This window comes from Miniopterus natalensis, chromosome X (genome assembly GCF_054644295.1).
Source record: "Miniopterus natalensis isolate mMinNat1 chromosome X, mMinNat1.hap1, whole genome shotgun sequence".
NCBI classification, from domain to species: Eukaryota; Metazoa; Chordata; class Mammalia; order Chiroptera; family Miniopteridae; genus Miniopterus; species Miniopterus natalensis.
The window spans coordinates 88,429,826-88,457,587 of NC_142103.1; the positions used below are offsets into that span (position 1 = coordinate 88,429,826).

At 41.3% G+C, this 27,762-nt stretch overlaps 1 protein-coding gene across 2 annotated transcripts in view; it reads left to right on the forward strand.

The window, feature by feature from the left end:
* DMD (dystrophin) overlaps positions 1 to 27,762 on the forward strand; it is a 1,831,916-nt gene that overhangs the window by 1,735,048 nt on the left and 69,106 nt on the right. For both annotated transcript variants that reach the window (XM_087813416.1, XM_087813415.1), the window contains 4 exons: positions 2,967 to 3,041; positions 15,717 to 15,918; positions 18,157 to 18,242; positions 20,756 to 20,913. In XM_087813416.1, coding sequence (XP_087669542.1) covers positions 2,967 to 3,041; positions 15,717 to 15,918; positions 18,157 to 18,242; positions 20,756 to 20,913 — 521 coding nt within the window. The remainder of the gene's footprint in view (positions 1 to 2,966; positions 3,042 to 15,716; positions 15,919 to 18,156; positions 18,243 to 20,755; positions 20,914 to 27,762) is intronic.

Sequence of the window (27,762 nt, forward strand, 5' to 3'; positions counted from 1 at the left end):
TTGAACTTTAACATGGAACAAGAAACTTTATTAAAATGTACAATTAAAGACTCGCCTGCACTAGAAGGTCCATATGAATCACCTGGGGACCTTATTAAAATGTTAATTCTGATTTATAGATCTGGGTAGGGCCTGAGAGTCTGCATTTCTAACTAGCTCCAAAGAGATACTGGTGCTGTTGGTCCTCCAATCACACTTTGGGTTACAAGGACACACAAGGTTACAGGGTTCTGTTTGGTAGGTGTTGGTAGCCACCCATGGTTAGGTATAGGTAAGGGCTATCCTCTGATCCATCTTGGCTACCAGTTTGTAGTGAAAACAAGTCTCAGAACAAACTCTGTCACATGTGGACATTTATTAGCTACAGGGCACAAAACCATCTTAAAACCTGTGCCAAAATCACAGTGAAGTCACAGCTCTGCCTTTCTGCCTCATAATCCACACCTCTAACCACAGCCCTCTTAACACAGTGGTTCTCAAAGTGTGGTCCCCGGACAGCAGCAGCAGCATCACCTGGAAGTTAGAGATGCAGATTCTCAGGCCCTCTCCAGGCCTAAGAAATCAGAAAACCTGGGGGTAGGGCCTGGGAATCTGCATTTCCAGTAGTCTTCTCTGCGATTCTGATATACCACTCAAGTTGGAGAACCACTGCTATAACAGCAGGATTCTGCCAACCATTTAATTGAATTCAGGCGACCAAAAATCCAATGAACCATGGCTGGACATTTTGGAGTCAACCTAGGGCACCATTTCTAAAGGCGGGGAACCTGCTAGATTCTTCTCACACCTATTAATATAAGCGTGGGGGATGTTTCTAGACCTTTTTAGATAGTCCTCCTATTTTGCAAACCACTAATATCACCAATGCAAGTCCATCTAGCATTAATTAGAATAATTAATGAAACCGCTGGTGTAATAGAAGCTAAATATAGCTGAAGCACTTACAGTGGCTGCCTCTGGAGTGAGGCTTTTTGATTAATTGCTAGCCAACCACCCCTGGAGTGTGCATTCTTGATTAAGACAACTGACCGCCTCTGCAGTGTAGCTTAAACACACACACACATGCATCATATTGTATTGTCCATGTGAGGTTTCTTTTTTTAACTTTTAAAATCTACTTTTTTAAAGCATAATATAAACACAATCAAATGCACCCATTCTCTAAGTGTACAGTTTGAGTTTTGACAAATGGATACACTCATGTAACCTCCACACCAGTCAAGATATGTAACATTTCAAACACTTAAAAAATGCCCCTGTGTTCCTTGAGGTCAGTTACCCACCCACACCCCACCGCAGGCTACCATCTATCTGCCTTCTATCACTATAGGTGAGATTTGCCTGTTCTAGAATTTCATATACATAGAATCAAACAGTATTTATTCTTTGTGTTTGGCTGCTTTTACCCAGAGTGTTTTTCAGATCATTTTATACTGTTGCATTATTAGTAGTTAGTTCCTTTTCATTGCTGAGTAGTATCCATTCTATGACTATACCACAATTTGTTGATTCATTCTTATATTGTCATGTTTCCAGTTTGGGGCTATTATGGGCATTCACGTACACATCTTTTGTGGACATGTTTTTATTTCTTTTGAGTAAAACATCTAGGAGTAGAATATTTGGGTTATAAGATACATGTATGTTTAATTTCATAAGAAGTTGCTGAGCTGGTTTTCCAAAGTCGTACTATTTTTCATTTGCACCAGCGGTGTATGAGAATTCCAGTTGCTCCACATCCTTGCCAACATTTAGTATTGTCTTTTTTTATTTTTATGCTGAATATTTTAAAGTAAATTACAGTCATTTTTTTTCTTCCCCCTAATTCCAACTCAGGTTTTTATATTTGGTTTCTGCAAAGGCCATAAAGCTAATGATGTTGACCCAATTGACTTGGATATGGGTTAAATTATTTCCCTTTCTTAACCCCCAATTAGAATCGGTTTTGTGGGTGCCACTTGATTATGGCAGTTAGTCATGCTTGCCAGTATGTTTTTTTCTTTCTTTTATTCATTTATTCAGTGTGTTAATCAGTCCCCCAGCTGTATTAGACTTGCTCTTTCAGAGAGCAGTCAGATATTAAAATATGACAGAAGTAAGAGACAGGGTTCTTGTTTTGAAGGAGCTTTTTGGAGCTGGGTTCCTGAAACATAAATACACAGAAACTCTAGAAAAGAAACATCGCCCAGGGTGTATCAAGGCTTGCATAGACTTGAGTAAGGGTATCATCTAAATATAGCTTTCTGCTAGGTGAGTTGGAGCTTGATAGACAGGTGACTGTAGAAACTACGTAGCAGAAATTGGTGAATTGTTCATCTGTGCTGAATACTAGAATGATTGCACGTCAGAATATAAACTAAATGTTTATTTTAGTCGAAATTATCTTTTAAAATACATCTCTTTCACGCATGTGTGTGCGCACACACATATATGTTGGGTAAGAAATACTCAGTGTTAACAGTGCATATCTTTGGGTAATGGGATTATGGATGATTTGTTTACTTGATTTTATATTTTCCTTTAATTTCTAAGTTTTCCACAGTGAGCATATTTAACTTTTATAATAAATTAAAAAAAGTAATATTGCCACCTGATTTTTGCTAAGTTCTAATAGCTGTTTCAATAATATATTCCTTGTTCTCTTTAATCCTGTGTGGAAAAGATTCACTACGATCAAACCAAGATTACAGTCTGGGGAAAAAAATATCTGAACACCCTGCAGACTATGCCACTATAGTCCTTCATAGAACTTAGGCATCCTGAATATCAAAGAAAAAAAAGATGTTTTTATTCATTTCCCCATATTTACAGAATGTTACCTCCCCAAACTTGGGGCATATGCAAGAGATTTTTTTCCTAGCCTATTTTTGTCATTGTTGCAGTTGCCAGCAAATCATTGTGACTTTCTGTCTGTGCTTTCTGATGAAATAACAAATGATCTTTGTTTCCCTCCTTGTTTTCTCCAGCTGACCTGAATAACGTCAGGTTCTCAGCTTATAGGACTGCCATGAAACTCCGAAGACTGCAGAAGGCTCTTTGCTGTGAGTATTTACCAGTTCTGGAAATACTTGAGAGTTACTCTTTGCTTTAAAAAAACAAAAAAAGTGGTTCGGGGATATTTTCTGTTTTCTCTCCTTTTCTTTTTTTAATCCTCACCTGAGGATATGTTTTTTTGATTTTAGAGAAAGAGAAAGAAACACTGATGTGAGAAACATTGATCGGTTGCCTCCCATGTGCGCCCCCATCAGGGATTGAACCCATGACTCTTAAGTGCACAGGTCTATGCTTCAACCAACTGAGCCACACTGGCCAGGGCTGGTCAGGGGTATTTTCATTTGGAGAGAGAGAAAAAAATAGCTGTCACAAGTCCATTTGTAACGTAGAATTCATTTTTTAAAAGTATCTTTGGCCTAATATTCACCTAGACTATTTTATATTGTTTAGAATCATTCCTCGGCTACCGATATTGAATTGCTAAAATATTGATAATTTTTATTTTCCAACTAATGGCATTGGCATCCAGAATTATCTTTATGAATCTCAAATGGTGTCCTCCTATTGCAGTGTATTTAGTATTGGCAGTAGTAGTATTAGATTGCCTTATATAAACCAAAGTTCACATATGTATGTTGTTCTTTAGGTTGAATGCTAACGTTCAGATAGATGTTGTGGTAGAAGAAAGATGACAGGATTGTGTTTCTGCTTTTGCTAAATATTGTACATCAGTGGGAAAATCCTGAAGTGTCATAAATCTCTGTCTTTTCATCAGAAAGTTTATAGAACTATCTGCTATCAACAAAGTGAATTATAGTATAATATTGAGTACCCACATACGTTGATGGCATGGCCATGAAACAGACAGGCACAGTCTCTACCCCAATGTAACTTAGTCTAATGAGGGATTTGCAGGCTGTGCATAAGGTGGACGCGTAGGTGAATGTATATAAGATCATCAAGAAATCTACAATCTTAAAAAAAATAAAATGATTTTGCCTCTGTTACCAAGCTTTATGGGCAGCCTGAGGAAAAGTGAAGAGACAGTTTCAAAGTCATGTATTTATTCATGTGATAGTGGGAGAATGGGGAACTATGAGAACAGCTACTGGGGGAGGGGGTGGGGTGTTCAGAGAAGGTTTGCTTAAAGAGGTGATGTCTTAAGCTACATGAGTCCAGAAAGGTAAGTAGAGCTCACTCTCAGACGAATGTTCTAGTCAGAAGGAACAGAGTGTGCTGAGGCTTGGAGTCCAGAGATGTATCCAGGAACTGAAAATAGTTGAGCATGGCTAAAGCACAGAGTTCCAAGAGGGGCTCTGGTGACGTATCCATCTGGAGAGAAAAGCAGGAGGCAGATTGCGAAGGGCTTTTTCAACAAGTTAAAGATTTTAGAGGTCTTTGAGGAGCCACGCAAGGGAGATTTTCCTTTAGAAAGATCCTTCTGGCTGTGAAATAGAGCATGAATGGGCCGGCTGAGCGTGCATCTGAGAGGAGAGCGGCCAGTTGAGAAGTGTGAGTGATCTGAACCAGCAGCATGGTGGCCCGAACTGGCAAAGTAGGAACGGAGATAAGTGGGGAGAACTGAGAAAGACTTACGAGGTAGAACGGATAGGCCTCAGTGATGAGTAGGATGACGGCATGTGTTGGGTGAGGGACAGTCAAGGAAATACTAGGTGCTCAGCTGGGGTGAATGGTAGACTTGCCCAGTAGAGCTGGACATAAAGCTTTGGCCCTCAGGAGAAATACACAAGCAATATTTAGGAATCATTGGCTTGTAGATGCTCGGAGAGCATGTCGAGTAAGAAGGAAAGAGTATTAGGACAGAGGATGAACAGTGTGTGGAGGGGACTGCAGAGGAATGACCAGAAGGGGGGAGAGAAGGCCCATACGAAGAGGTTAAGCACGCATAGTGCAGGGGAAGAAAGAAGGGGCCTGCCATTGAGGCCAGATGTTGTTGCTGGGAGCTCAGGATGAAGGCAGCGAAAGTGTCCATTGGATTTAGTAGCTTGGTTGAGATTTTAGAGGCACGGTGGAGGTGGTGAAGCGGGCTTAAAAGTAAATACAAAAGAGGGGATGTAAAGAGGGTTGGTATGGACAGTTCTTGGAGAAATAGTTGTGAAGGGGAAGGAAGAGGGCTGGTACTTGGTTGGATGGGGCTGAGGAGTGAATGAAGTATACGTATGTGAGACCCTTGAGTATCTAAATGAGCATTAGAAGAGAGAACAAGATTGCTATTATTGACTCTAGAGAAGTTAATGTGAGTTCTCAGAGGACAGGGGCAGGTAATCCAGAGTCCAAGGGAAGGACAGGGCACCTCTCCTCCACCGTAATGAGTAATGAGCGAGGCTGGGGACAGGATCTGGGCAGGGCCAGGGAGCTAAGGAGGCCTGGTGGCAGGAAGGTGAGGGATGCCCAAGTGGAGGATTCTGTTTTCCGTGTGAAGGTGAAGGAGAGTTCCTGGGCTGCGGCGAACAGTGGGAGGTGATCAAGTCGGGGTTGGGTTTATCTTTGTGGAGCATAAGAGAGGGATGCTTTGAGAAGCAGCATTGTGGAGCCCAGAGCCGGCTGAGCGTCTCGCAGCAGCCCCAGTCTGCAGGGCTGCGGCCTTGCTCCAGGCACACTCAGCCGCCAGGAGCCCAGAGGTTCTGCCCCAGGGTGGGCAGCGGACAGCTGGGCAAGAGGATGGGTAGGTTTAAAGTGATGTCTGTCAAGCCTCTTCGGGTAGGAGAAGCTATGAATTCTGGTGGAACCTGGTAATTAGGAGGTAGAGGGATCAACAAGCTTAACTGCCCAGGGAGTCAGAGGAAGAGTCAGTGCAGAAGTCACTGGAAGGCCAGGAAGCCGTGGTCAGGGAGTATTTCAGGAGTGGAACAGCTCTAGTGGATTAGGTCCAGGAGGTGACCATTTGAGTGGATGGCAGAGGTTGGAGCAGCTGTGAATGTCCATGGGGATGAAATGGGATGTTAAGGAACCGAGTGGCTGGAGTGATGCAGGGGTCATCCACGCCAGTGTTGAAACCATCCAGAATTGAGGCCAGTCCCAGGGGAAGAGAGAAGGCCCGTGAACCCTGACTGTCAAGCCTGCAGGAATGAAGGGACCTGACCAGGGCGTCTGCGGAGGCCAGCAATGAGATGGTCAGGGAGGGTCACTGGCAAGTGGTTTTAAGTGGGACTGGAGAAGAAACATCCTCAAAGTAGAATTATTTGGGAGGAGAGAGGAGGCTTTTCCTCTTCATTCTGGTCTCTCCAATGCTTAGCACAAAGTCTAGCACAGAGTAGGGTTGAATATGTTTCCGTGGAATGGATGTACAACGGAAAGTAAATTTAGGTTTTTATTTCTTTAGCTTAGAGTCTGAAGTTATCATTTTTCAACTCTATAGCTGCCAAGTTTAAGTGGTTGTAAAGGGCTCTCCAGGCCTAGGATTTCCGTAGGGACCTGTTAATGTACCAGAGCTGGAAAGAGGCAGCGTGGGGTGGGCCGGAGTCAGAGGGCTGGGTGGTGAGCCTTCTGCCTCTTTTTCTTTTTCTGTCCTTGCCCCACCCCAGAGATACTGCTTTCCACTGATACAGGGGTCATTATGAACCGGTCGTTGTAAAGTGCTGTTGTATATAGTGCATTCCCAAGAGATCCTTAAAAGTTCAAAAGAGATCGTCAGCTGTTCCAGGTTATACTATGAAAAAAGCCCAGAAATAGACTTGATTAGGAAACCTCACAAAGTCTGTCCCTTTCCATAAAGTTTCTTTTGACCTTGAATTTAGGCATTAGCCAATTCTCCTGTTAAAAAATAAGACTGTTTACATGTGTGTCTCATTGTCTTTCATTTCAGTTTATTTTAAAATTTTCAGTAAACATCGGAGAAACTGGGCATTTGATAGTATAAAAAAAATTTGGCCATTTGAGGTTATAACCTTGTAATAAAGGTTAAGCTGTGAACGTAGAATTCTCACATTTAAACATATTTGAAATTCTCAACATTTCCTTTCTGAGAATGACTTTTCTCATACTTGAAGACGAGTATGGTAGAGCAGAATTAGGGTGTATTTACTTAATTAAGTACTGGATTCTCAAGAATGGTAGGAAGGGTTGCATGTATAGTAGGAATGTGCAATGCAGCATATGTGGTCGCATTACTTAACTAACCGTTCAGGAGATGATTTAAGAATTTCCTTTTAATTTTATATTTGCTTAGGTTTCTCTTCTGGCTTTTTTTGTCATTTCTATGCCTGCAAAACCATGATAAAGGGCCATTGTCTGTGGTACAGGCAAATAAAACTTGTTCTGGCTAGTTTTCCCAGCCGAAGGTTGCTTCTGCTAACTCTTACTTTAATGAAAATTAATGATGTTATCTCAGTGATTTCCTGATGCCAGGGAGGAGTTTGAATTACAGATGCCTTAGAAAATATGCAGTGCTCCCGCCATTAAGCAACTTGGTCTTCTTTTTTCAGTTCACATCAAAGCTTCAGTATGGCAGACACCCGAATAACACAGTTTTATCCACTCTAGAGAGTGTGCCATTTAAGTCGAGAACATCACCATTGGCCTATAATGTCCCCACTATGAAATCGATTTAATGTTGCATGACTTCATATTGCCTTTCAAAGCATTGTGAATGAAAATTAAACTCGACAGCAGAGCAGAGACAAAGAGAAAATCTTGGAAAGAGGGTTTATAAAGTGGTTCATATGGCTGACACCCCATTGAAAGTTACGACGAAGATAATCTAAGCTTTTTCTTTCCCTCGCTGTAGCTCTGATGGCATACTACAGGTGTGTGGCTTCTAAAATTAAAAAGATAGCCAACTTCTAAGATCAGAAATAAAAATGCACTTAAAGCATGTGTATTTAGCTTATTAGTGTGTGGTAGGTTGGAGAGAGCCCAAACCATAGGACCAAATATACTGCAGTTGATAAATTTGGCAAATGCTCTGCAAACAAGAAACAGAGAACAGTTTGCTTCTGTTCAACAACTAGCTCACACAGTAGAGAGATTTTGGATAGCCTGGAGCTGTCTGAATAAGGGTGCACCCTCACCAGACCAGGTGAGAAATATGCTCCCTTCTTTTTAAATGCGCCTCACCTTTGAAGATGCACTAAGGTAGCACTAGACAGGATTCAGTTGCTAAAGAAGACTCACAGGACCCATGATAACATGGCTTACAAACCTACAGTCTTGCAGGAAAAGGCTTCACTTAGGCAACAGCATTAAAGTCAGGATAATGCAGCCCAGCCGGCGTGGCTCAGAGGTTGAGCATCGACCTGTGACCCAGGAGATCGAGGTTTGATTGGCGATCAGGGCACATGCAGGGTTTCGGGCTCGATCCCCAGTGGGGGGTGTGCAGGAGGCAGCCAATCAATGACCCTCTCCCTCCCTCTCTCTGAAATCAATAAAGATATAGATATATTTTTAAAAGTTAGGATATGCATTCACAGCCACAGACTGGGGGCCTGAGAGGCCAGGGTAATTATTTTGTTCCACCCCCACAAAAATCTACTTTTCCCATGTACTATGTATTATTTTACCACATAGGGTAGAGGCCAGGTCTCTGTTATTTCAGAATTCAAAACATCTTGAGGACAGAGCCAAACTAATTTTCTCAGCTTATCTGGTTTGCCAGATATTGGCACCCAAAGAGAGGGGTCCTGTAACAGGACACATTTCTCTCCCAGGGAAAGCACTGTAGTCCTGTGTAAAGTTTGTCCAGTCCGCGTGGGTCACACACCGGGGAAGGAATGGTTGGCCCTCAGTATTTGTGCTGAAGCTGTTAGAGGGCACCTTGTAGGTTCCGTTCTCCAGTCATCCTAGGAAGTTTGCCATCCTTAACCTTCCTCCTGGAATCGGATGCCCTCGAAGTGCTCTCTTTGCCCTAGGAGGTCTTTTCCATCAGTTTACCTTTTCTCATTCATAGCAAATTCTACCTGGCCAGCTAGTCCGCACCCAGCTCCTAATTCTCCTAAGGTTCCTTTATTTCCAGAGGTGCCATGCTCTTTGGTCCACCAGACATGTTGTTACCGTTGTGTCCTAACATCTTTACTATAACTAGGAAAGGAATTTGAGATGCAAAAATATCGAATCTCCCAGGCAAACATCATATAAATAGTAGCCAGTCCTAAATGGACTTCGGTTTGAATATGCCACAGAAATTTCTCTAACCATCCGTGTCAAATTTCTTGCCTTTTAATTTCAGAGAAGTAGACCTACCAAATTAAACTTAATTCCTCCTCAGTGATCCAAGTGTCCCAACTGTCCCTCCAGCCGTATGTGGCTTTCCTCGTACAGTAACGGGGCAAATAGCTCTATTTTTACACATAATATTATGACGGATGAGGCATGTAGCTTCTGAACCTTCTACTGTATGCCCAATACCTTTCTTAGGCCTTCATCATTCCAATTAATGGCTAGACGGTGTTTATTCAGATTATTATAAATCAGTGTTCCACATATATGACTGGCTAAATATTCCCAGAGTACTTCCCAACACCGGTCCTTAATAACAGAAACAAGAACCGAAAGACACAGCCACTTTATTGTTGCCAGTGGAGCCTTGATCACAGTCACAACTCCCATCTCTCCATCCAATGTGTTCACTAGGCTGGCCAGCTGTCCTCCTCACTTCTTGGCTCTTTGAAAAGGGCATCTGAATCACAGCGAAGGGAGCATATTGTCCCCTAAGTTGAAGCCTCTTTCTGGGCACCAGCCTTATGGCAACTTCCCCTTTTCAAGAACCATGGGTGGCTTCCTTCCCTTCGGCAACAATCTTATCTTTCTCTTCCATATAAATCTGAATCCAAACAACACACCAACTATGTCCCTTGGGCGCAGCCACCGGGCTAGCCCATATTTAGCTTGTAGCAAGAAAAGAAGAGAAGATACACCAGTGTTTCTCCTTCGTCTCTTCCCAGTGGTTGGGCTTCAGATTGGATCAGTACAGAAAAATGGGGCTAAGCCTGTCCTGTAGGCGACAAAACATTCGTGACAGCCCCAGTTAGGCGAGGCGTGGGGAAGGAGTAATCTATTCCATCAATTTCTGTGCAGTTCTTGCACTTACGTTCCAGCTAATAGCCATCACATCAGGCTTCGGAATATTACCAGCCTTTGAGACTCTTAATTGTAGCCTCAGTCCAGGGACTACTAGGCATGACATTGAAAAAGGAAACTGTGGTGAAGTAGGAAACACCTACAAGTTCCCTGCTTGAACTATCGTTTTAATTGTAATTGGTCTCACAGGTGTAGCCCATTTATCAAAAGTGATGGTTGCCCAGGTTCCTTTAGCTGGAACTCCACCTGCAGGCCGGAGAGGGTGAAGTTGAACAGAAGGAGATTTCTGAACTTACTTGAGCTTTTGCTAATGCAGCCCAGGAATTGAATTTTGCGGTTTCCACCTAATCCATTTCGTGCAGCTCCTGGCGTTCAGGTTCCACCGTTTCCAGATGCCACTGGGAAGTTGCATTATCGATAACCAGTTTCCAAGCCTGTGCTACTTCACACCCAGGGTGGCTTGGCAACCAGCAATGGTTCACTTTCATCCCTTTTATCAGAATCATCTGTTTTTCTTTTCCAATGTCTTCGCCGTATTTTTAGCTTTGAGTGAGTTGCAGGGTCTAGACAATTGCACCCCTGACATTCATTGCACTCGCAGTGGCAGGTAGAGCTCCATTGCGAAAGGGGACTCAGGGAACTCAAATAAGTGTTAGCAAACCTACAGTTCATTGCAGGAAAAGGCTACAGTGTACCAACATCATTAAAATGAGGATATGTGTCACAGCCACAGGCCGCCTCACGTCATAGGGTCCAGAGAGGCCAGGTGCAAGCTCCAAGGGCCTCACCAGGATGCACTTTCTCTCTTGGATCAAGAACCAACACCCATGTGAGCACAAGTCACTTTGGCAAGCAGGGAGCACATACTAGAGGCTTCGACCAGGTTTCTAATAGCCTGCTGGTAACCTGGGCATAGTCTTCCTACCTAGCTAGTCCCAAGCACAGTGGCCTCCACAGGTCTCACTGAGACCAGGTAAAAAAATGGCCAGTGTTACTGCGAGCAATAAACAGTAGTGATAACCTGGAACCCGTGGCTACATGTCAACACAAAAAGGCACTTCATTGTTTTCATCAAGGCTGTGCATTATGTGGCTGTTTCAGCAAAACATCTCGTGCCCACTCCGGAGTCTCTGGAATTCTCTCTCGCAGCACAGATAACTACATCAAAGTGCATTGACTTCTTTGCTGGGCAAAGATTTGCTTGGAAAGGCCTTCAGCCTGAAATACAAGCTGCCTGGAGAGTGAGTTTCGTATGATGTCAACAAGTTCCCTCTTCCCACAGGTGCCTTCTGCTGCCTGGGCAAAAAAAGTCAGCAAGCACATAGCAGCTATCCCGTGAGAACCCCCCTGTGTTTCTGTCTGCACTAGTTAGCTTACAGGATTATTTATGTATTAACCCAGAGTATTCGGGTTTACCCAGGGGATGAGCTCGGAGTTGTGTCGGCACCATGGGACTTATTCTAGCCAACTTTGTGGTGCTCTCTTCTCCTGTTATCACTAGCGGGGAACAAAGAATGGTTTTCTTTCTTTCTCAGTAAAGCCTGTAAGGACACCCTCTGCGGCACCCTTTCTGCTTTTCAGTGTGTACCTCCATGAGGAGCCCGAAAGCCTGGGTGTCCTGCCCTAACACCCACAGGAAGTCTTCTTATCTCTGGTCTCGGTTTTCTCTACTGCAGAACGATTCTAAAGGTGCCTTGTAGATCTCAAAGCCTATGATTCTGTAAAAGACCCTAAAATCCACCTCTCCTCCTCATTTGTCATACGGAAGGAGAGGAATCGAGTTAGCACTTGAACTTAGACTGTTGAAAGGATGATTAGGCACAACCAGAGCCTCAGGAACCATTAATGGGGATCCAGTGCTGAAGTCCCCCACCTGCCACGTGCTGCTTTTCCAACACAGCAAAGAGGATAGTGTCCTGTCCAGGCCCCTCTCTTGTATTAGGAGCACCACCAAGGGGTCCCCACTCAGTGCCGTCAAAACCTATGGCATCCTCTACTGTAAACAATTTTTGAAAGAGAGGGTATATAAGAACATACTTGGGTTTTAATATAGCTTTGAAATATATTCCCTAGTGAATACACTAAACAATATATATATTTTTTCCCCTAAATGGAAATTCCTAGCTTGAGGTAAAAGGATAGTGTCACAAAGTTATGTCTGCTGGTTGCTTGTTGAGGCTTTCAAAAAAATCTCAATATATTCTAGAAGATGTTCGTTTTGGACACTTAAGTGTATATCTGTGTGGCAATTAAATTGCCCTTATCGATTTTTTCACCTCTTTTCAAGCCTGCAGTTTCAGCTATGCATCCCTAAATAGAAGTCTTTAAAAATTGTTCCATGAAAGTGGAATTCGGTTTGATATGTTTGTTCTGAGGAGTGTGTTTTCCAGCGTTCTGTGATGGATGGTGCTTGTGTTTAGCCACATCGAGTTTTAGCAGAGCGCACTGCACAGTATTTCTCTCCCAACTATGTCATCTTTTGCTCCTGTTATTTCAGAGCAATCACTCTGCTCCACTCTGGAGCTATTTATACTCCAAATTTTCTATTCTGCTTGTTACCCATTCACCTGCACCGAGATAAGACTAGGCCTGCTAAAAAGAAATTCATGCAATTTTGCTGTCGGTGTGTTTGTTTCCATTGCAGTGGTAAGTTAGACTTACAAAAGTGAGTCTAAAAATTCTCACTTGTTAGTTCTTCTATCCTTAGATATAAAGCAAAATATTTATTATGATTAAGGCAGAGTAACACAAAAGAGAATAATAGAGAAACTTCAAACCTCCCACAGCTTCCTTCAATATATAAAGAAACATGTTAGGAATATTGGTGTTTAGAAGAAACCCATTTCTCTCTGCCACTGGTGAAATGGTGGGCTGCATTTCTTTTTCTTTTTTTAAAAAAATATATCTTTATTGATTTCAGAGAGAGGGAGAGAGAGCGATAGAAACATCAGTGATGATAGTCATTAGTCAGCTGCCTCCTGCACACCCCCTGCTGGGGATCGAGCCTGCAACCCGGGCATGTGCCCTGATCTCGATCTCAAACCTCTATCTCAAACCTCGATCTCCTGGTTCCTGGGTTGATGCTCAACCGGGCCTGGCTGCATTTTTGAATGTTCTCACTACCTGCACCTGAAGCCGTGCCCTCAGAGAAAATCAAGCACACAGAAGAGAAAATGAAAATTTGAGTTCTTTCGTCTCTACCCCTCTCCAGCCTCCCATGGGGGGCCCGCTGGGCCTTTCCGTCCTTGTGTCTTTCCTGCTTGCACTGTTATTTTTTAAATTCTTTATTCTTTTTCCTACCTGCCTCCCTCTCAAATCAAGTTAGGTTCCTTTCTGCCACTTCAAGCAAAGTCACCATTGTAAAGAGGCCATTATCTTGACAGTATTTTTAAGCGAAAGGAGTGGGGCCTGTAGAGTAGCAAAATCTCCACCTTAAAATGTGTCCCTTTGCCATGTGGAATACTTTGAGCCGAAAGCAGACTCAGGAAGAACTTTTGACCTTCCCCCTAACTGCCTAAAAGACTTGCTCCGGGCAGGGAGCTATCATCACAGATAACTATAGTTTAATATGAACTAGGTGTGGTAGGGAGGAACCTAGGAAGGCCCATTTGACCAAAGTCCTCTCTGTGGCCCACAGTTCCTGAATGCCCCAGCAAAACATGTTTTTACTAAACATTAACTCTCATCATCTTCCTGTGAATTGCCTTTGAAGTTCCAGATCTCTGCCTCTTTCTCCTTAGTCCAGAATAACAATTATAACTCATCTTGACTTACTGTCTTTGGAATGTTCATGTTCGTGTGGATTCCCCATTTGCACAAAATTAAATTGGTTTTTTTTTTTTTTTCCTCCTTTTACCCTGTTTCATATCAGTTTAATTCTTAGACCAGCCAGAAGAACTTAGAAGGGTGCAGAAAAATGTTTTTCCTCCCCAGTGGCCTTTGCCTTGATAAGATGGGTGCTCGTTCGGGGCCTTTTAGGGAAATTGGTGCATGGAATCACAGAGCTTTGCTCACTGGGATGAAAAGCAAAGAAAAAACCCTCCTGCTCCCACCACCAGGTCTCTTTCATGCTTCCAGGGAAACTTCGAAAGTACTTATTTCCCTTTTTTAAAAGAAAAATATGTACTGCTTAGGTATTAACCTACATAGGTATTAACCACTGTTTTTGTTTTTTTCCTTAATGTTTAATTAGAATCGGCCACAAATAGCTGGTAAAATACATTAAAGCCTTAAATTTACATCTCTTTAGTATTGGGCAAGCTGTTTACTGACTGGGTTGGCCGGTGTTTATCTGCGGTTACAATTTATAATTGTATTGCCTCCTCCTCTGAGATGCGTGAGAAATGTACTTAATTACCATTGATTCTTGCTCTCAAAGGACTGAGAATTCAGACCAGAGCTTAGGTGTAGAAGGTGTTGTAACAGCATGTTGTTGTTGCATTTCCAGTTTGGCTAATAAGCTGGCTTTAGAAAAAAGCATCTTTTCATGACACTTGGGAATAAAGCTTGCGATATGCTGATGCTGGACAAGGTTGAGATTTCACCTTTGTTAAATTTTCGTCTTTTGGCACTTGATTAAACACCACCTCCGATCAAGGGAACTCCCCCCTGCCCTCCCCACACACTCATAAAGGTCTTAGAGGTTTCGAAAAGTACAGTGTCAAATACAATCTGAAAGCGAAAGAAGAAATAAGTAAGCCTCAGGCATGGAACTGGATCAATTGTGCAGCTATTTTAGTTTGCCCGTGGAAAATTTTCATGAAGCAGATAATCTTTTCACCTAATGTTAAGATAGCAGGAAGATTGTGAGGTGACTGATATTTCAAGAAGGAAACTGTTTAATAATTATAAATGCATAACTAGAACTAGAGTTTACACACCCTAACCATGCAGTGTAATGAAGCTGACCTTCTCTGATGCTAATACAAGAAAGTATGGTCAAGAGCTCTTTCAAAATCTCCAGTAACATAGTAAAATAGTTTTTTCTTTATTCAGTTGAAAATGACTTGGTTTATGTAGAACAGGATAGGCCCCCTCAACTCGCAAATATTCCCCAGTACTTCAAGAATGGGAACTATCTCTCTGCTCGCATGTGAGAACCACCTCAGATCCTGAACACACGTCAAAGTCATCAAACTTAGAGCTGAGGGATGAAAATAAAAACTCTTTAAAAAGGGTAGGTTTACATGACTTAGGAGGTCAGTTCGATTCCCGGTCAGGGCACAGGCCCGGGTTTCGGGCTCGATCCCCAGCAGGGGGCGTGCGGGAGGCAGCTGATCAGTGACTCATCATTGATGTTTCTCTCTCTCTCCCTCTCCCTTCCTCTCTCTCAACTCAATAAAAATCAATAAGAACATATTTAAATAAAAATAAATGAAAGAGGGTAGGGTTTGAACTATGCACGGGGCCAGGTGGATACTTGAAATATCAGGGGGACCAGTTTGTAAAGTACATGATTGTCTAACCACATGGCTGCACACCTGAAACTAATACAGAATAATACTGAATGTAAACTGGAATTAAAAAATAAAAAAAGAAAGAGAGAAAAGAGGGTAGGGTTCGGGTTTGGTGTTTACAAAAGGACACGAGACATCTCTACCAGATTCTCAAAGGTAAAGGAAAAATAGTGGAAGGAGGACTCTTCCCCCTCCCTTTGAATCACTTGTGATTTTATGTGGCTTTTGCAGTGGATCTCTTGAGCCTGTCAGCCGCATGTGATGCCTTGGATCAGCACAACCTCAAGCAAAATGACCAGCCCATGGACATCCTGCAGATCATTAATTGTTTGACCACTGTTTATGACCGCCTGGAGCAAGAGCACAACAACCTGGTCAACGTCCCCCTCTGCGTTGATATGTGTCTCAACTGGCTGCTGAATGTTTATGACACGTATGTACGGCCAGCTTTTCTTTCAGACTCGTCACAGGAGGCTCATTGTATGGAACTGTGAAGGTTTAATTAGCATCACAACAGGACTCCGGTCTAGGAATTTGGTCCTAAGGTTGAAAGTTTCATGAAGCTGTGTGACCTAATGCTGTCCCTGTGAGAAATCATTTTTGCATTTATTGGAGCTGAAAAATATTTTGTTTTCATAAGCTAGGAGGTAAGAGCTAGGACGTTGACTGCTCTCAGATTAGAAAACAAACAAAACCCAGAGATACTCATTTTTTATAATGGGCCAGCGTGTAGCCATTGGTTCTTTCGCTTTCTTGCCTGTGTGTCCTGAATTCCCCCATCCACTTTGGGGGTGGCTCCCTCTCACTGGCAGATGTGCTCCCGGAGATGCTTTCATACCTGTCACCAGATCTGAATAGTGTCAGCTGATACTCTGGAGATCTGCGCAGGAGATTATGAGTTGATAAGCCAAATGAAATGAAAACAAGCCCTTAATACAGCAGACTCAGCTCCTCGAACAGAGGAAGTTTTGGGTTTTATTTTTAAAATAAGCTTTTACAGGCTCCTCCAATTCATCACTCTTTCTTAGACAGCTCTCGTTTATTTCTTTGGGATTCAACATAGAGATCCCCAGTTTGAATTTTTGTCTTGAGCTTTAATGGAGACAGTTGAGGAAGGTAGCAGAAGGAATTGGTCTTAATTTTGCCTGAATTCTTCTTAGACCTCAGAATTATTACATGCCTCATTTCACATGTCAAAAAGAACATCTCCCCATTTGGAAATCCGGGAAGGTTTTCGAAAACGAGTTGCATGTCAACTATTTCGCCTTTTGCCTTTGCTGTAGATTTCTACCGCCTCCTGGATTAAAATGTATACCCTTTTTTCTTTGTCATTTTATAAGGGATTGCTTTTTAAATTCTGAGATCACCTGGCTGTTGAATCCTGATCGGTATCTACCATGCCCTTGAATACACTGGATTGTAATTGTAGGTTACCCTTACATTTGCTTTGATAGGGCCTGTAGTCAGGTCTTTCCTCACATTCATTTTAGCACCATTTTCTCTGCAGATGACATATGAATGGGTTCTGAGTATATAACTTTCTTTCTACGTGCCTGGAAATTATTTGAGAGCAGTTTAGTTCCCTGAAGACCTGAGTTACTGCACAAAGTTTATTTGTTAAACTTTGATTTTCTTTTTTAAACAATGAAGAAGAATGAGAAAAAATGCCAACAATAGTAATTTTTTTGTTAACGCATCAGAATCCAGGATTTCTGTTTGACTAGGGGATTTGGTAAATTGTACCAGTTGAAAGTCGAGCATATTGCTCACCAAAAATAACCACAGTTGGGACCTATCCTTTGTAATTTCAAAGTGCTAAATGGGAGAATGGGAGAATTAGTCTACTTTTTTTTTTTTTTTTTTTTTTACCAATAGCTAATGTTGTTTTCCATAACAAAATAAAAGCTGAAAATCATTGAAAGACATTTTCTGCAAAATGAAAACTTTTCGTTTCTAAATTTCCCCATGGATATAATAAACATTAATAAATTTGTCATATGCGATGCTGTATTTCAGCTTTATATGTAAACTCAAAGTATATATATTAAAGCATTGACATAGCAATAGCTTATTTTTCAGTTGCTCTTTAAGATCATATATTTGAAGCTCTTTAATAGACCGTATCATATTTTTCTTAAGGAGATAAACATTCATATTTGACATTCTGTGTCATATGGCCTGAAGTGGTTAAGTTTCTTCTGAGGAAGGGCAATGTAATGAAAATCTAAAAGAGTTTTGAAGAGGGCAGAGCAGTTAGTTGCTGGTAATTTTTCTTTGGCTTCAATAACCAAAGTAAGTAATTTGCTTCAGTAGCTGGAATAGCTTAGTGCATAGTAGGGATTCATCCATTTACCGCCTTAGACCCAGGCGGCTCTCCATGGATGACCAGAAGGATATTTTTCCTATTTTATGGAGAGCCACTCTTACAACTCAAGTAAGGGTTTTGAGACTTGAAAACTTGGTAAATATTCATTGGCGGAGTTGGTCAGATTTCCATCACATTCTAAGTCATCAGCCAAATAGATAATGAACTCAGAAAAGTTCTTAATCTTAATGAAACAATGGTCAATAGAGTTCCCATATCCAAGGTGTGTTTTTCTCCTTAGCTGAAAAGGGTTTACCGTCTAGTAAAATGTCAGTAATCGTTTTCTGATTTGATTATTTAAAATAGGGGACGAACGGGGAGGATCCGGGTCCTGTCTTTTAAGACTGGCATCATTTCTCTGTGTAAAGCACACTTGGAGGACAAGTACAGATGTAAGTCATGTGTATTAACTCTGTGTTCTTTTATTAACGTTGGCTAATTACCCCAGCTCTAGGTGGAGAACGGCAGTGTTCTTACTTGACAGCAAGTTCTCCGTGTAAGATGCAGAGCTGCTTTTAGAATGTCATAAAATGTGGTTTGTGCTGTTCCCTGTCAAACATTAACTTGCAGGTATTTAAATAGAGAGTAAGGATTAACTTCTGCAGCCTGAGTATTACATTGACTGTGTCTGAATAAAACCCATGTTCCTGGGGAATAAAGCCTGATTTCCTAACCCCTTTGTATAAGTCGGAAAAATAAATGTGACGGTTAAATCTGTGCTCTTGCCTAGTCTTTGGATTCTTACTTAAAGACTACTGTCTGGCATTCGTGTTCAAGAAACAGTGTTTATTTTATAATCATCTTACTGCGAGGTGCACTGACACAGCCCATTCTGTGATGTGACTAACGTGTTGTTATTGGAGAGACAGATTGGAGCTTGCCAGTTTTTACGGGGTAAATATCACCTTATAGAATTTCCTCCTGATTAGCCATTGGGTTCTTCTGCTTAAAAATTTGTCAATCCAAATTAACCCTTTGCGGTCGTTTGTCTACTCTCAGCCACCAAAGCTTTTTTACCGTTCCGGTCGTATGTCTGCTCTCAGCCACCACAGCAAGGAACCGTACGAATCTTAACTCTATTCATTCATGTATCAGTTCATAATTTCTCTGAAAGCTCTTAATTCCGACCAGTACGCCACCCATGTCCAAATTTCATATGACCGCAAAGGGTTAAAAGCAAACACTAGAGGAGGGATGGTTGAGATGACGAAGCAACCATTCGTTCCCACCCTGAAGGACCGAATGTGTTTTCCCCTTTAAATGCTCAAATGCTCGTAAGAAATCTTTTCAGTAGGAATATTAAAGAACCCTCCTCGATTTTAGTCTTTTCTCTTTCCCCCGAAGGCCTAGCCTCACGGGGACCAGGAGATGTGCTGAGCTTAAGGACAGGCAGGAGATAAAAGAGATTAAATTCCTCCAAAGCCACTATGTGTCCTACTGCTCATTTCCCCCCCAGGAGTCAGCCAAAAACTACACAAGCCTTTTGAGCTCTCACTTTTATGTAGTTTCCACTGGAGTTTTCTCATCCTAAAAACCAAAGACAAATAACTGAGCAGATTTTGTTAACCGTTTAAGAACGTATCTTGGATAAAATAAAATTTTTCTGTGGGTTTTTTTCCTTTTATTTTTTTACTTTTTTTACATGTTTTCATTGATCTCAGAGAGAGGAAGGGAGCAGGGGAGAGAGACAATGATGAGAGTCATTGATCGGCTGCCTCCCGCACGCCCCCTGCTGGGGATCGAGCCCGCAACCCGGGCCTGTGCCCTGACTGGGGATCAAACCCTGATCTCCTGGTTCGTTCGTAGGTAGATGCTCAACCACTGAGCAACACCAGCCAGGCAGTTTTTTCCTTTTTAAATATACTTATTATAGGTTAGTTTATAATCTAACCTTCTCCTGGTATTGTACCAGCACATTGTAATACTAAATTAAATCATCAGGGGAGCTTCAAGCCTGTGTTTCAAATAACTACTAAGAGGGAATGTGTTTTGAGGCTGGTGAAACAAAAATATTAACTTCAAATTGGGATATTTGAAACTAATTCATAATTTTGAAAAATTCGTGTGTGTGTGTGTGTTAAAGAGAGGGTAAAAGCAGTGTGTGCAGTTTCATTTTGGTTATTGCCATCTTAGATGTCTCGTTAAAATATTCAGTTTCTTAGAGTTTAAAGTGCTTATGAGTAGGAAAAGCTTTCTTGGATTTAATTTTTGGGGCAACTTTTATTTGAATATAAGGTATGATTAAAATGATTTTACTTCTGAGAGCAAAACATGTTGCAAGTGTTCGATATGTTCATTAATTCCGTGAACCCACTGTATTGGGCACCTGCTATCCACAGGTACTACTGTTCTATTCTGGACACTTGTGGCACATGGTTGACCAAGATATGGTCCCTGCTCTCAAGGAGATGTCATTCTTCCGCCAAAAAGACAGCCACCTATTGAATCACAGACAACGTAGTGATATATACAGCATCCTGTGGGAACACATTCAAGAAACTCAGTGATCTTATGGATTCATAAAGAAGTCCCAATTTTGGGACATTTTGGAATCTCTGATGTCCGAAGGGGATGGTGCTTCGAGCTAGTTATATGGTTCTTAATGCTGACACAGTTATTTTATTATTGTAGTTATGTCCTATATATAACATATTCCCCAAAGGATTATGTTCTGGCTTAGGAAAAATTCAGGTGTTGAGATTGTATGTAAATTCATTTCTTAAGGGCTGTAGTTTATCCATAAAAATATTACATGTCTAGATTAACATATAGTAAAGGTAACCCCTCCCTGGGAATATTGGCCACTCTCGAGAATCGCTACTGGAACTGAGTTGGCCATTAGGTTCTGCTAGCATCTACTTGGGGCTACTTTTTGACCGTTCCAATTCTCTTCTTCCTTTTGTAGACCTTTTCAAGCAAGTGGCAAGTTCAACAGGATTTTGTGACCAGCGCCGGCTGGGCCTCCTCCTGCATGATTCCATCCAAATCCCAAGACAGTTGGGTGAAGTTGCATCCTTTGGGGGCAGTAACATTGAGCCGAGTGTCAGAAGCTGCTTCCAATTTGTAAGTCATTCACCTTCTTAAGTAACATATTTATTGTTTTATATTTTAGATATTAATTTTTAAAACACAGAACTTTATCACATAGCTCTTCTATAGGCAGGTAGATAGGGGACTTTTTGATATTTGAAACCTCTTTTAGGCAATGGCTTTTGGAACTCTGGGTTTTGGGGGAGAGAGGACAGTGCAAAGGAAAGAAATGTCCATCTACAGCTGGGAGGTCACAGTTACTAAGGTGCTGCGAGGGACAGGAGTCTGTGCTTCAGCAAGAGAGGAAATAAACTTCGAGACATAGAAGTCCTTTGTGTATAAGAAAAAGATGTTTGTAGGTGAATCTCTTAGTTTTTTATATTTACCTAATCATATCATCATAGCCTCCCTTCAATGGCTGTTGGTAACTAGTTGACATAGCTATCATTTAAAAAAAGTTTTCCTTTTGTATCTTTGACATTTCTCCACCGCTCCAAGGCCTTCCCATAGTCTTACCACAAGGTCAGAAGTTTGTGCCCCCTGCAAATGCCCATCACTAGCTCAACACAGTCCTGTCCATTCTCTTTCTTAACCTGCCCACTGCCTTTGCCACGCCATGATCAGTGCCCCCAGAAACACCCTCTTCTTCCAAATGCCTGAGCCCTCCACTGACAGGCATGTAGATTGTTCCTGTTTTTTTATAAGGTGAGTAGTGGCACAATGAACATCTTCATGCATTTAGCTCTGTTTTTTGTTAATCTTCACCCAAGGAGTGAGGATGTTTTTTCCACTGAATTTTAGAGAGAGTGGGAAGGAGGGAGGGAAAGAGGGAAGGGGGGGGAGAGAGAGAGAGAGAGAGAGAGAGAAACATTGATGTGAGAGAGACACATCGATTGGTTGCCTCAAGCGTGTTCCCAGACCGGGGCCTGGCATCAAACCTGCAACCCAGGCATGTGCCCTGACCAGGAATTGAACCACAATCTCCTGGATCCTAGATTGAGGTTCAACCGCTGAGCCACATCAGCTGTGCTATTGTTAAGTCGATAAACAATTTGTCTGTGCCCCTAAAATTTCTCAGCTGGTGGAGTAGTTTGATTTCCAGTCCAGCATCCCCATTCCTCCCCGCTCCCCATTTACCATCTCATTCCCAAATAATGCACTTTTTGATACTCTAGTTGACCCATGAATATCATGGGTTTGAATTGCGTGGGTCCACTGAAATGTGGATTTTTTTTTAATAAATACTGTAAATGTATTATCTCTTCCATATGACTTTCGTAATAACATTATCTTTTCTCTAGCTTACTGTATTATAAGAATATAGTATATAATACATATAAAAAATATGTGTGTGTTGACTGTTTATGTTATTGGTAAGGCTTGTGCTCAACAATAGCCTATTAGTAGTTATGTTTTGGAGGAGTCAAAAGTTATATGCAGATTTTTGATTGCATGGAGAGTTGGCACCCCTAAACCCCATGTTGCCAAGGTGAGGTAACAGGCGTCCATCCTGGGTCCCTGCTAGGATATGGGATGCCACAACAAAACAGGGAACATAGGAGAGTTTGGGGAATGGGAAGGAGGAATCCTTATTTTAAGAAGTTGAATGTTGGCACATTGGGTGTTTCTAGTGCAACACTGTGCACATTTTGAATGCGCAGAGCCAGGCGAGGTTTCTATTTCTTAGACTTGGGGATCCTCTCAGCTTGGTAGTAATTCGCAGTCGGGTTGAACAGACCCATTGTGAATGCTGTCTTCAGAATTGACATCCTGGCCCTGCATGCCTTTCCTCAGCCAGGTGCCCTGGCACTCACCTTGCCTTTCACTGTGCGGCGGGCCTGAAATGTGTTACCTGCCGCAGGGAAAGAGAACCCGAGTGAAAATGCCCCCTGCCCTTTGAAGTGTAAGACCTTGGGAGTGGGGCCCGGCTGGGTCCTTCGGCGAGCTTGTGCTCAAAGGCAGCTGTTTCCAGCATCCCGAGGAAATGCTGGTCTAGCGCTCGTCTTTCCTAGAGATGCCTTCCCTGCATTGCAGGAGAACTTGACTCCGTAGCATAGTCCTTTCCCTTTTCCTTTGTTTTCTTGTCACCAACCAGTGGCCTTACTTCTAGTTGGTTCAGTTAGTACAGTTCAAGTTGGTTCAGTTAGCTTCTGAGTCATGTGAGGGCCTGGAGGGGGTAGGAAGGGAGAGGCATGTTTTCATGTGCCATGCTTGCTGGATGGTCTTTTAAAGGTTTCCTCAACCCATATCCCTCCGTTCTGGAGACGACGCATGGTGGTGATCGTTGCACAACAGTATGAATGTATTTCATGCCACTGAACTGTCCACTTATAATGGTTAAGATAGTAAATCTTACGGTGTGTGTATTTTACCTTAATCAAAGAAAATGCAAAATACACCCCAAAAACTCTTTTAAAAGAGAGAGGAAAGGAAATCAGTATCAAATCCAAATGAAATGTTTTGCTTATTTAAAAATCAGTATAGGTTCATGAAGAGGTTATCCATTAAGCCAGGAAATGTAGTTATATCTGTGGATATTGAAAAGGAAAAATCACTGTATATTTATGGATTTGACAGTGGTATGTTCATTGATATTAAATGAGGCAACAGGATGTGTTTCTACATTAGAAGCATACGGCAGTCAACACATTTAGTGGGAAATTGACTCTTTTGGGCAGTAGTAGAAGTAAAGTTTTGAAACAAGTTTGTTTTGGAAATAACAGATTCAATGAATGTATCATCGGGTTGTTCCTCTTTCATGTTCCATGGAACCATCTCTGTTCACAGAGCAGATTGATCCTTATGACCCCAATAAGGCCAGGCCTGCCCTGGCAATGAATCACACAGTCTGCACGAAGCAACCCTGGAGATTGTCTACTTCTCTCCTTTTTTAAAAAAAATGTGTCTCTTTTATTGAATTTATTGGGGTGACATTGGTTAATAAAATTATATAGGTTTCAGGTGCACAGTTCTATAATATATCATCTGTATATTGTTTTTTTGGGTTCACCACCCCAAATCAAATCTTACATCTCATCTCTCCTTTTTCACATGAGAAAACTGAAGCCCAGAGAGGTAGAATGAATATATTCTACATCCTGCAATCATATCATATCAGAACTAGACATCAGGCCCAAGTTCCCTCTGTTCCAAGCCATGTTTCCTTCTGCTGAACCATCTGAGTAGAAATGGATGGCTTTCACAAGTTCAAATACTGGACTGAAGAAAATGTGTGATCCCGTAGGGGAATTTTAGGTTATAGTAGGATGATGCGGATAAATGAGCACCTCTACCCCAACCCCAACACACACACACACACACACTCCCCCCACCCCACCCCACCCCACCCCACCCCACCCCACCCCACCCCACCCCATGGTCTGTATTTAAAACACTGTCATCACAGTTGCAGGTATCTGGTCTGCCTTCAAATGAAACCAAATACTATTTCCTTTTAAGAGAGAAAATGTTACACTTGTGACTCTGGAAGAGAGTCATGTATCTGTAAATTAGTATCTGGCAAGTGCCTGAGAAATACCCCCTCCCCATGGTAGTCTTTGTAATATTTTCTTCTGTAAACATTTTAAGGACTTTATTGTTTAGGTAGAATTGAGATGCCAACTTTATATGAAATGTGCTTCACCTACAAGAGCTTCGGTGTCAAAATCTGTTTATTTTACATCTGTTTTCTGCCTCCTGTTGTATTCATGCATTCAAAATGAATAAGTTGCTTTTTCATCTCTCTTCTGAATTTTTATATTCATATGACAAAAATGAATATCACCTGTGCACAGTTGCTGTAATATAGAATGATGCAGATATGAGAATAAATTCCAGTCTCAACTGTTGAGAACAAGTATATACAGTAGTCCCCCCTTATCCACAGGAATTCATTCCAAGACCTCCCAGTGGATGCCTGAAACCACAGAAGAGTATCGAATCCTATTATTCCTTTTTTTTGGTATACATACACACCTGTGATAAGGTTTAATTTATAAATTAGGCACAGTAAGAAATTAACAAAAACTGATAATAAAATAGAACAGTTGTAACAATAAAGTAAGGGTTACTTGAATGCAAGCACTGTGATACCACAACGACTGATCTGATAACCAAGATGGCTACTAAGTGACTGACGGGTGGGAAGCATATACAGCATGGAGACACTGGACAAAGGAATGATTCACATTCAGGAAGGGAAGGCATGAGATTTTGGTGCACAGTTTAAAACTTCTGAATTGTTTCTGAAATTTCCCATGTAATATTTTTAAACCATGGTTGATCTCAGGTAACTGAAACCATAGAAAGTGAAACTGTGGATAAGGGAGGACAACTTAGTGTATATATGTATGTGTGATGTGTGTGTGTATATCATATATAAATAATAAATCATTCCAGAATACCTGGAGTAGTGAGTGGCAGAGTGGTTAAGTGCATAGGCCCTGAAACCACCTGCCTGGGTTCAAATCCCAGCTCTACTATTTGCTGGGTGTACAACCTTGGGCATGTTTCTTGACCTTCCTGGCCCCTAAGCTCTTGAGGTTAAATGAGCCAATAGAGACAGAGCACTTAGAGTTGTGGTGGGAATATACATAGTAGTGCTCCCTGAGTGTTAGCTATGATTATCTAAAGTGGATTGTAACATGAGAATATCCCACCAAGGTTAACAATCCTTTCTATCAATAACAAAGCATCTGTAGATTAGATTTTAGAGACTCTTAGGATTTTGTTTTCTTTACAAGTGTTAAAATACCATACCAGGACATTTTTTAAGCAGTTTGACAGCAATCCCCATGTAAATTGATCACATTTTATATTTTCTGTCTTTAAAATAGCTCCCCAAAATTCCACTTTGATTAGGTTTTCTCTGGCTTTTTGTTCAGTAATCAGAATATGATTCCTATAGTTCCAGAGACATTCTTTTTACACCCCTCTTGATTGATGGATACTCATTAGTAACTATGATATTAGTTAAGTTACTACAATTTGATATTCATAAACAGGTTGCATCACCAAGCTCCTACCCAGCCTGCTTATGGACAGTTAGTTAGAATTGTAACAGAACCCAGAGTCGGCTGCCTGCTGCAACGAAAGCCAAGCTCGTGAGACAGGTGCTGGTGAAAAAGGAAAGTTGTTTATTCAAGTACTGGCCACCTGAGAAGATGAGAGACTCTCATCCCAAAGCCCATCTTAACATCTCAGTGCAGGCAGGGGTTTTTATAAGGAAGGAGAGGGAAGGCAGAACAAAGAGATCAGGGGAAGGGCTGTGGACATGCAGGCAGTGGCCTTGCTGGTCCCAATATGGATTTTCATGGTCAGCATCCTTGAGTTGGCCATCTGGATTCCTGTGTCTGGGCAGTTGGCATTAGCCAGGGTCTTGAGGTCAGGCTGCTCCTTAGGTTCACACAGGAATTGAAACTGCTGAACTGTAAAGTATACTAAAAAAAACCATTAACATGCAAGCTCTAATTTTGGGAGAAAAATCAGATTAGAGTAATAAGCTGAGTTTAACATTTACTAAGATTAATATGGGTAGCTTTATATAAGTATAGCATATTCATTTCTCATTACAAAATTCCTGCCAATTTTCACCTTTTATTAGAGTATTATCAGCATTGTCTTGAGTTGACTATTGATTTTCAATTACCAGGTTTTTTGAAAAGTTATAAGCTATGGTGGGTTTAGCTTCATAATTATCAATTTAAGTTATTGTAGCTTGTGTGGTTAACTTCTCAATGTGGAGTGATAGATACTTTCTTCATCAGTATTTTGAAATAACTTTGTGTTGTAGTTGAAACCTGTTTCATTCATACACTTACTGCTAAGGAAAAGCACATGTCATTCTGTTTTCCCTCCTTAACCTTATGAAGTTGTACATCATTGTTATGGCCAAATTTTCCTCCTCCTTTCCTTTCTGTCTTCCCCCATTTTCTACAAAAGTTGAGGCAGAAGGTGCTAATGAAAAAAAATTTTTGAGAGCCATCCCTTTAGTTGGAAGACTATTCTGGACTCCCTTTCAGCAGTTCACCATTAATTCTAATTTACATAGAAATTTACACAAAAAGTTCATGGAAACAAGGAACTGTGAGTTCAACATTTACTTTTTTCCTTTTTCCCATGTTTGTCACTGGTTTGTAAATTGGATTTTTTTAAAAAGAAAGCTCTTTCTGCAAAGATTATTTAAGATTAAGGGAAGTATAAAACTTCCTCCTGGAACAAACAGATAATACCCTTATCTGTTTATCCGGGGCCTTAGTGTGTCTTAATTCTCTAATCTTAAAGCTAGAGTTTTTTGTTTGGGGTGTGTGGTTTTTGGCATTTGATAAAATATATTAAATTTTTTTCTATCTTGCTTTTTTAAAAGCTACGAAAAAAACGTAAGTTAAAGTTTATTCTGGTGTTCAGTTTTATGAGTTTAGACAAATGCATGTAATTGTGTCACCACCACTACAATCAAGGCACAGAACATTTCCACCACCACTAAAATTATATACTGTATTCACTTGTTTTACTGTCATCCTACCTGCTCCCAATCTCTGGAAACTACTGCTCTGTTTTCTGTTCCTATACTTTTGCTTTTTCCTGAACTGAATTTTAAATGATTGTAGGAGGCAATAGTAGAAGAGTTAATAGTATGTATCGTACTTTAGCATAATGTGTCCTGACTCATACTTGAGAAAGTATGTTCCATGATATCTACAGATATATGTGCTTTACCATTTATATGTGAAACTTTACTGTTAAATAAGAACTCTTTAGCATAAATTAATAACATTGAGTATATTTGTGGAACTGCATAAATTTAGAAATTGTGCTTTCATTCCCTGGAGACATGGTGTTAATTGGTTTATTAGTCAGGTAGAGTGGAGTGCCTGAGGTCGG